A 10290-nucleotide genomic window follows, 5' to 3' on the forward strand; every position below is an offset into this window, starting at 1 on the left:
GGAGGGTCAGGCTCCAGCTGGGGTTACTCAGCCTTGCTCTGATTGTAAGTGAGTTGATCGGCTGCGCTGGAGGAGACCTTGAGTGGAAAACTCACCACCTGTCCAGCAGAGAGGAGCAATCCAGTCTGTAAGGTTGCGTCTGGAGAATACACCTGTCCTCTTGTGCCTAATAATGAGCATAATCAGATGTGAAGGGAAAACAAAACACACGCCTGCCGTGTTTTCCCCCTCTCCCTCTTGCTGCAGCACAATCACTGTGCATACAAACGTCTTGCTGGAGCAGCCACGTTTTGAGTTTATTACAGCCCTCTCTTGAGGAGAAGTGGCTTTGAAATGGTGCTCCCTGCAGAACTGCAGCTGCTCTTCTGTGTCAGCAGGCAGAGGCCAGTCTGAAATGAGACTGGCTTGTAGGAATGTCTTTACCTCCACGTAGTGAGCTTGCCTCGCTTTGAATATATTGGCAAAATTTTCTGTTTTTAAAAAAAAACAAAACAGCCCACCTCTGTCAGCTACATGAGCACAGTATTGGAGGGTTCTGGTTAGCGTCTTTTGGCAAGCGCCGTGGTAGCTTGCAGAGGCCGCGTGGGCTGCTTCCCGCTAGACCCGGCTTCTCTGCTGGCAGTGGGGAGGCTGCTCCCTTCACCCTTCACTTAACAGGCATTTAAAGTGCTGGCATCCTGCTTTGCTGGCACTGCTGCTGCGCTGAGGGTGACAGCGGTGAGGAGCTGGAAGCAGGCATGCGATCTAAGCTGATGCGTGCTGGAGAGGGTGGAGATCCTCCTGCTGAGGTTCCTTGGGAACTGTGCTGTGCGGAGGGAGGACCTGGCGTCCCGCTTTCCTGCGGCCACAAGACTGGCTTCGTGTTGTGAGCGTGTGAGGTTTCCTCTGTGGGATGCAGCCTGGCGTTTAAGCAGGACAGAACCGCGAAGCTGCTTGCAGTGCTGGGACTGCCGAGGATGCTGAGGCAACAGGAAGGGCAAGGCTCTACGGTAATTTCACAGACAAGGCTTAAAATCAGCCCTTGTTCCCTGCAGGCAGGCGCTGTCTTCGCCTTCTCGAATGTGTCCAGAGATTCCTGCAGCCCGTGATTTCTGGGGCGGCACTGCCCTCCTGGGAAGGCGTGTTGGGCCGGAGTGCAGCACTGGCCCCAGGCGTGGGCTCGGCAGCATTACCCTGTGACCGGTTATCCCTGTTCCCAGGAAGACCTCGTTCTCCGTTTGTCTGGCTTCTTCCCTTTCACAGGCAGCGGTGAGAGAGAGCCCGTTTTGAGCCAGGAAACACTCGCCGGGCTCCTCGGTTCTCGGGAATTGAAGTCATTATTTACGCTGGGGCAGGAGGGAGGCTGGGAGGGGGAGCTGCCTGGGAGAGCTCTGACCAGGCTGATGTGATGGCGGGTGACAGCGCTTGCAGGGAATCCTTCTGCCGTTTGCTCCAGTGAACATTTGCATAAATTACTGCTGTTTTAATTCTGTGTTATTTTGGCCCTGCTCCACAGTACGCTCCCGCATGGCAAGGGCTGAGCTCACCCGCCGTTTCTGTGGCCCCCAAGAGTTTATGAATTGGCTACTCCTCTGGGGAGCCGAGACCTCAGCGGGGAGGATCAGCCCTTTCTCATGCAGGGCTGACAGCTTGAAGAGGGACGTTCTTCCCCTCCCCAGGTGAACGGCACAGTGCATGTTTGCGTGTGCCTGCTGCAGGGACAGAGGTGCCTGGTAGCTGGCAGGTGGGAGAAGGAGCAGCTGACTACTCCGTATTCAAATATTTGCTGTTCGTATTTCAAGTATTTACTGTGTCATAAATAAGCCAACTGAAGTTGCTCAGAGTGTGTTACCGAGGGGGCTGGCTTCCTTAGCAGCACCCAAACTGACGTGTTCTGGAGTGAGTAGCCAGAAATCCCTGGGTAGGCGCGACTGCGGGTATACTGCTCGTCACGATCCGCCTGAGAAGCAGGATGCGAGGCAGGACTGAGTCCTGTTGCGATTCCGGTGACAGCCAATGTGTCTGTCCATTTGCTTCATGGCCACAGCACGCTATTTCACTTTCGTGCGTGTGACATTTCTGTTTGTTTTAGGAGATGGTTTTTTGCCCTCCGCTTTTCAGGGAGTGTAGTGTCGCTTGGATATCCGAGACGATCTTCAGGAAAAAAAAGCCAACCTGTGTCCAGAGTGCTGAGTGCGGGCAGGGAGTTCATCTTCTGTACTGAAAAAGCAAACCCCAGACCGTATCCTAGCACAACCTGGAGAGCTGAGCTCCCAGGCCTCGCAGTTGCGCCGCCGGAACCGTTCCTGCAAGGCGTTCCTGTGATGTTTTGAGAGCCTTGCTTACCTGCGGGAGAGGAGGCTGGCTCATTCGGCTGGGCATTCTGGGGCAGCCTGTGGGTGCTGTTTGTCCAGCGCTGATGTGCTGGACCAGGGCGGCGCCGCCCTTCGGCGGAACCACTGTAAGGTCCTGAGAGGCTTTGATGGGGAAGGAGCCAGCAAACTCCACACTGTTTGCTTTTACCTGCAGGCCCAGGAGCTGGGAGAAGAGGAAAAAGACCAAAGCAAAGCCAGTATAGAGGAAGAGCAAAGCAAAAGAACAAAAGCTGCTGAGAGGTATGGTACAAACAGTCAGAGCAACAAAGGAGGTGTAGAGAGCTCTAGCTCCGGATGACTTTCCTGTCTTGTCCGCCCCTGCTCTGCTCTGGCCACTGTAACCTGTACAGGCGTCCCCTGTAGAACACCCTGAGATGCTGCAGCTTCTCACAGGGTCTTCCCCACTAAACCTCTCGCTTCTCCTGCCGCCTCCTTAGTACTGTCTCAGCAGATTCCGGCTTTGTTTCAGCTTCTGGCTGGGTAGGCAGCAAAACCGCCTGCCTCTCATTTCCTTGTGACTGCCCTAGATGCGGAGCTGGCTTCTGTTTCCCTTACAGCTGTCTGACTTTTCTCTAAGGCTCCGAAAGTCGTGCTCTTGCCAAGATGGTCTGAACCTGTCAACATCGTGTGTTGCGCCCTGTGGCGTTTAACCACGGAAGACTTAGCCACTGGCCCTTGCCCGATGGCAGAGCTTTCTGGTTCTGAGGCAGCCCCCGGCCTCGGTCAGCGCTGGTCCTGCTGGGCTGCCAGCCCTTCACTGGGCAGAGCCTGTAGCTGAAGGCTCCCAGGGCCGGCCCGGTGCCTGTTACTGGTGGCAGGAGGGTCCAGCTGCAGCGTGAAGGGTTCTCTTCCACTTCCTCCCATAGAGGTGGCCTGGAGTAAGTCACTGGTTGACCAGGTGTAAGCGTTAAGCCGTTTTATATCCTGGTACGTGGACAGCTCGCTCGAGTGCGCCAGCTGTTAGCCCAAGAGCAATGCTGGTTTCCAGACCCTTAGTTACTGCGAGGACTAGACTGCTGAGGGGAGCTATTTTCAGCCTGTTCGTGGCAACTTGTTTAAAACAGTTGCAGCACTGTGCTGAGCAGTGAGCTGCGTGCTTTCTCGAGCCCGTCCCCTCCCTCTTTGAGAGCTGCAGCATGTGGCATTTATAGATGAATCGTGTCAAAACTCTTAGCCTCCACACAGAGTTACATATACTCTGGGGCACTGGGAACCAAGAAGCTGTTGCCCGTGCCAGGAAAAGTTGTGAACAGAAGCAGCTGCGGTCCATCTTAATGACTGGCTGCCTGCACTTGGCATCTGCAGCCTTGTTCTTGGAGGAGCTGGTCACGGGAAGGTCCCCAAAAACGTGTTCTGCCCGCCGGAGTTGTCCCCTTGTCACTTGGTACCTGCTTCCCAGCTGTGCATACTCCCCTTCTCTCTGCCTGTAAAGCTAGCTCGTGCTTGCCTTATCTCTCTTCTCTGTACTTCCAAGATGAAGTAGGACTGTAGATGTAAACATGCCTGCCAACATTTCCATCTGTAATTGGGACAACAGTGAGAGTATTGCTGATAGGGCTGACTTATCTCGGGGAAATTCTCCAAGGGCTTGGAAAGGGAGGGGGAATAGTCCAGGGAAAGGATTCGGCATTTTGAGACTGACACCCATCAAATCCTCAGCCGCCTGTTAGCCTGGCAGGGCTTGGGGTGGTGGGAACGGTTTGGAGCTTTGCTGTGCCTTTGGACAAACGGGTCCCGTTGGCAGGCATGGCTTGGTGCCCATCTACGTCAGCTGCCCGTCCCGTCTTCCCTCTGTCTTGTCCGCCTGCAGCAGCCACTAGCATCTGATCTGTGCTAATCTGGTCTTCTGTTACCTTTTTTTGTGCCGCAAAGCGAGAGGGATCAAAGTGCTTGTGAAACATCAGAAGAGCAGTGTTTTGCTTTAGAAAATCCCAATCGGGAGGAGGCCATGGCCCAGGAGCCGGAGGAGGGATCGCTGGATAGCCTAATCCATCTGGAGGAGCTTGCTGCCCCGCAGAAAGCGTAAGGGCTTCGGTTAAGTCCCCGGTGTTGTAAGCATAACAGCTTTTGTCCTTCTGTTCCCCTTTGTGGTGTTTGAAGCTAGCGTGTGAAGTCAGCGCGCTAGGAGATGCGGTTTGGTGGGCACAGCGGAGCTCGAACATCTCCGTATGCAAATCCAAGCAGCTGTTTCACTGGCGAGAGTGCCAAGTGAACAGTCTGTACCGGGGAGGGTGAGAACAGCAGCTCAGCCCTTGGGGTCTGTGGCACGGGACTCCGTGGTACGGAGAAAGAGCTGTTTGCGTCGTACTTGGAAAAGCCTCCTTCTTCCCAGTGTTGCTAACAAGGCTGTAAGCGTTCACCCTCCTTCGATAAACGCTTTCGCACAGACTCCCGAGTTCACCTGCTGCGTGGTGCTGAGACCGGGGCGGCGGGGGGCAACAAAACCCCGACGGATCACCCCGCTCTTACAGTCCCTGGGAACGTTGGTTGCTTTGAGATAATAAGGTCAGGGCGCAGGAGGGTAGAGCTCAGGTTCCCCGCAAAAGCCAGCGGTCTACTGCTTGTGCTAAAGTGATGGTCTCTGCAGATACGTACCTGCAGTTCCACTGCGATAGAAGATCTCGGTCGAAGTGATCGTGCTGACTTTGCTTTCTGTGTCAAATGACAGAGCGGCAGATGCGACTGGAGCAAATAGGCAGTGCGTCTCTCAGGACAAAGTGGTGGAGGAGCAGTCTTTGATGTGGAGACCAGCACAGTATCTCCCTTTTTCTATTAGGAATTGGGTTGAGTTGCGCAAATGTGTGTGTGTGTGTGTGTGTGTGTGGCTGGATCTCTTTTTAAGCAAGACCAGGGGCAAAAGGAAGAACGTGATAAAAAGGTGGAAGTGGCTGAATCGCGTTGCAGAGCAGCCTGATAAATGAGCCCTTCTGTAGGCAGCTCTGCAGTTGGCCCAGAGCATGATGTAGCATTACGGGGGAGCACTAGTGAAGCGGGATCTTTCCAGAACCCAACTGCTCTTTCCTCTGTCTTGCTCTTTTTGCTAATGGCTGCATAAGTGACCTTTTCTCTTTTGACTGAAGGCTGTATTACTGGGGCTGTTATTTCCCTGATTCCTGGCCAAACAGAAGTCCCTCCGCCTTACGCTAGCAGTCTCGGAGCACGATGGAACCTTGCTGCTCCAGCTTTCACTAGCAAAGAATAAAAATTTTTTTCCTAGGCTAATCTTCACTTTCCCCTCCTTCCCCTTCAGCCTCTCTCAGACCTTTTAATATTGCTGCTCTCTGTCTGAAAAAAACTTAATTAGAAACAGATTGGTTTTGAATTTTTGGAGCGCTTGGGGCTTTCTGTTGCCTAGAGCTGGCGAGCTCCCAGCACACTTTAGATTGCAGTTGTGGAAAGATACCTGGTCCATCAGAAGCGCGCTGCCAATCCCTGGGCTGAAAGCAGGTACTGATTGCATCTGCTCTTGTGCCTGGCGGCCCTAGCCAGGGTTTCCTAGCTACTAGATCCTTCGTGAAGTGAGACCGTGTTGCCCTCGCAAGGTGAGCCCCGGTGGGCCAAAATACCAGTTATTCAGGACCTGAGTGCTGCTAGGGCTGGGCTGAATAATTTATCAGGCAGAGTTTCTCTGGGTGTCAACGAGAGGGCCCGCCAGCGGTGCGTGGGGGCATCCCCAAGCTGCTGCCTGAGACAACGTGCCACTCAAAACCTCGAGCGTGTGCTGCCTCTCCCCCAACAGCCTCGTGAAGAGCGCTTTCCTGAAGCAAGCCTGTCTTCTGCCTCTGTGCCCCCCACCCGCCTACGCTGCTGTTCCTCGCCTCCCGTGAGCTAAACGGCAAGGGCTCCGCAGCAGCCTGCAAGCGGCTGCGGTCGAGCGGGGGTTCTGCATGTCCTTTCCCTTTGTCAACAGTGAAGCTTTCTAGAGTAGGTGGCTCTGAGGCTTTGGGTTCGGAGTTGATACTGTTTGGGGGGATGTCGCCGTTCCTTTCGCGTTACTCAGTCTTCTGTCACCCTTTTGCCAAAGGAGCGCTCTCTTTTTGGTAGGCAACCTGAGAAGGAAATCAAGCACGAGCAGTCCTTGAACCAGTCTAGCGAAGAATCCCTGGAGGGAGTAGCCAAGGAGCTGGAGCTGGAACTCGAGCAAGAGAAAATGCATTTATTGCAAGCGAAGAAGGAGAAAATTCAGCAATTCCAGGAGGAGATGAGGCAGCAGGAGGAGGAGGAAGCTCAGAAGCTTCATCAGCAAAAAGAAAAATCCCTCAGGTACTTTCCTCTTTTACTCCATCTCCCCGCTATTTCTCCGCGAGCCTTTCCTAGCTGTGATTTCATTGCCGGTGGCCGCAGGCTTGTGCTGTTATAGGCCACCACCTTGAAAGGGGTGCTACTTTGCCGAGCTGTGGGCAAAGGAGGCAAGAACAAGGCTTTTGGGGAGGAGGAGTACGGCGCTCTTTGCCTGGCGCAGACAACCCTGTGCGTGAGGAGCTGCACATCTTGAAATGAGCAGCGGTCTGCTCTCGGCGCTGTAAATGCTTAAAGCGGATGCGTAGAGAGCACAGTCTGCCTCAGGAAAGCGCTCTCCAATACAGACGAGAGAGCATCTTGCCATGTCCTGCCAGACGAGCTCTGAGCCGATCCACATGCAGCTTTCAGAGCTCTGAACCTGTCTCTTATGGTTAACCTGGGAAAAGTTTCCAGTTCAGCGCGTGGAGCTTTACCGCCTGGCAGACGTTCAAATCCTGGGCGAAACGGTAGTAACAGGACTGGAAATTGGAGCGGTAGAGGAGATGAGGTTACCCCAGAGGAACTATCTGAAACTCCGGTACCGTATGTTTTACAGAGGGACTTCCAAACAAGACTTTAAGGAATAGGGCATGGATGTCTGTGTGAAACCGGGCCAGTGCGTGGGGGTCTAATAGCAACCCGGGGAACGGAACAGCACTGGGAGCTGTGTCCTCTCCCTGGGGGGATTTTTCTCTCAAGGCTTGTATTTTATTTCAGCTGGCCTTGATACTTACCTTCTTAGCACACTGAGGCAGCCAGAAACAGTATCGTGACATGAAATGTCGTGGGAATGCTGTCTTGGCAGCGAAGAAAGATGCAGAAATTGCACCTGAAGGGAAAAATGTCTATGCAGTAATAAAGCAGTAGTACAAAGGGTGTCATATGAAAATATGAAGCTTACGGATGTACTAATGCCTCCAGGTACCTTGGCTGGGGCCTGCTTTCATTTAATAGGAGCTGATTTCATTTGCCTGGGAAAAAAAAAAACCCAAAACCCAAGTGCCACCTATGATGATATAGTGCATTTTAAAAATGCGCCGCGGAAGTTTGATGCTCGGGGGCTGCGTCTCCCGTGCCAGCAGCCAGGTTCTGAAGGTGTGGAGGAGAATTAATGGTCTGGAGCCCTGGAAATGCATCACTCGGGCAGGCACAGCTAGTGGGAGCGGCAGCTGATCTATAGGCCTTAGGGAGGTGGTTTGAAGATATTAAAGCCTCCAGAACCTCTTTTCTTTTTTTTTTTTTCTCTGGCTGCTCATCTCTCAGGGCTCTGAAAGAAGATTTGGCAAAGGTTTCTGAGGAGGAAGAGTTGCGTGTCAGAAAGGAAGAAACTGAGAGACTCTCAAAGCTGCGAGCCAAAATCACCTCGGAGACCGAGGCAGAGGAGGAGAAGATAAGGTGAAAAGTTTTGCTGCCATCCCTGGGGACATAAACTCTGCTGGTTTGGGAGGGAAGCGTCTCGCGTGCCACCAGCAAGCGCTCAAAGTGGAGGTAGTAGCCCACCGGAGCCTCCCGTAGCTGGTAGCCTGCCTTGGTAGTGAGTACGAGGCCCTGACTACGACGCTGTACGTGCTGGGGAGCCGTGGGTCGATAGAAGGTAAAACTGATGGGCCTTAATGGTGGCAGCTCTGCCGCCTCGGCGCTGATCCAGTTTTCCTAAATAGACGTACGGTGCGTAAGTGTCCTGAGAGAGGTGTTGCTGTAATGTCAGACCAGGCACAGCTCTGGGGCATGTAAATGAAAGAATTTACATGCATCTACAAGGATAGCTGCACTCGGCAGTGTAGCTTGGTTTGAGTGGATGTCTCCGTCTAATGGCTCTTAAGGCCTGTTGAAACAACTGGGGGAGGCGGAAGAGGCAGACGCTGGAAAAGTTACATTTTGCTATTTCTTTTTTTTACTTAGTTGACAGATATGTCTCCACCTGGCTGCTTTGCTGTTTATTTCCGAGGCCCGAGTTGATACACTTGTGAATCCGTGTGCTGTGGTTCTTGGTTTCTTCTGGCTTGCATGTCCTATCCCATAGGAGCGTCTTCCGTCAGCTCTGGCTCCTGAATGGAGCCCAGCGGTCAAGTACCAAGTTCTGACCTGCTTCTGTCTCTGTGTTCTTGTTGCAAACCTACCAGGGCAGAGCAGGAGGTCGCGCTGCAGAAACTAAGAGAAGAGTGGGAATCCCTGCAGGCAGCGGAGAAGGAGAGCCTGGAGAGGAAGCAGCAGCTTGTTTTGGAGACAATGAAGCTGGAAATGGAGGAAGCTCAGCAGAAGGAGATGATCGGGCTGGAACGAGAGAAGGAACAATTCCTGAGTGAGCTCAAGGAGAGGTTAGACAGGGAAAAGAAGAAGGTGAGACGTGTATCGCCAGCTAGGGTCAGACCCGTGCTGTTCATGCTGACCTGGCTTGCGTTGCAATGCTAAAGTGTTGAGATTAAGTAACACCTGCGTGTACTTTAACAATGACTGCCTTAAAACGTAAAGGAAAGATGTCAGGCATGCTGGTAGAGGCATGACTGAGGTGGGGAGGAGTACTCCCCCAATTTCTATGACAATGGTGATTAAATAACAATTATTTAAATGGGCACATTGCATCTGAGGGTAAGAGAGATCACTGTGTGCCTCTGCCGAGATAAACCAAGGCATTTTACCAGATCAGAATACCCCTTTGGCTGCTGCTTTAGTCCTCCGGAGAGCTCGGGGAGTTCTTGAATGGAGGCAGCCTGTAGTCCTTCCAGCGCAGCACGACTGAGGTCCGTTGAGGAGGGAAAAGCACCCTCCCACTTGGGAGGGGAAAGCAGCTAGAGAGTAAAGGCACCTTGTATGTAACCCAGTTTGAAAGGGGTTTAGCATTGTGCTTTTTTGATGCTTACGGATAGATGTTAATCGCAAATGCATCTTGCGCAGCATGTCCCCCCAAGTAGAGGTCTTCCAGCAGACTGTCTTGCTCGTCTTCCTGTAGGCAGCAGAAGAGCTGGAGAAACAGTGTGCAAATGAACTCCAGCAGCTGAAAGCTGCAGCAGAAGAGAAGCATCGTAAGGTAAAAGATGGTGTCCTCAGAATGTAAATTGGTTTTTTCCCCACACTGCCACCAAAGGTGGCCAGGGTGGGTGGCATTAATTTTCTTCCGCTTCCTAAATGTGGTTCTGGTCTGGCTCAGCATTTGGACGTGCTCCGAGTAGGGGGTGGTGAGACTGCACACACTGGTCTTTGCCATGGCGCTTGCTCTCTGTAGGAGGGTGCTAAATGGATCCTGTCAGAAGGGTGACAAGTCTCTGTGGGTGGCTTTCACGGCAGGTCATTTCCAGCCTGGAAACCCGGATAGCAGAGGCACAGAGGAGCGAGGAGGCTCGGCTGCGTGACGACTTGCAGAGAGCAGAGCAGAAAGTGCAGCAAAAAGCGTGTCGAGTAACAGAATACGAATACGAGGCAAGTATTCATCTGGGATTGCTGAAGGTTCTTCACCCTCTCTCCTTGGATGCGCGGTGAGGTCTGAGAGGCCACGTGCCCTGCCCAGGGGTGACAGCAGTGCCTTAGGGGAAAGGACACCCCTGCAGCATCTCACCTTGCTTTGTACTGCCCAGGCCACAGCCTGATCCCACTTGCAAGGTACTCGGAACTTCAGTCCCTCTGCTCGTGTGAGAGGTTGATCTCTTGGGGGGCCACC

General features: G+C 53.1%; 1 protein-coding gene across 1 annotated transcript in view; it reads left to right on the forward strand.

Moving 5' to 3' along the window:
* Positions 1-10290, forward strand: part of CEP164 (centrosomal protein 164kDa) — a 38517-nt gene that overhangs the window by 17404 nt on the left and 10823 nt on the right. The window contains 7 exon segments of the mRNA XM_009332573.1: positions 2509-2594; positions 4227-4376; positions 6399-6617; positions 7899-8030; positions 8759-8975; positions 9586-9663; positions 9921-10052. Of these exon segments, the coding sequence (XP_009330848.1) occupies positions 2509-2594; positions 4227-4376; positions 6399-6617; positions 7899-8030; positions 8759-8975; positions 9586-9663; positions 9921-10052 (1014 nt within the window).

Source organism: Pygoscelis adeliae, unplaced genomic scaffold (assembly GCF_000699105.1).
Source record: "Pygoscelis adeliae isolate BGI_AS28 unplaced genomic scaffold, ASM69910v1 Scaffold760, whole genome shotgun sequence".
Classification (NCBI taxonomy): domain Eukaryota; kingdom Metazoa; phylum Chordata; class Aves; order Sphenisciformes; family Spheniscidae; genus Pygoscelis; species Pygoscelis adeliae.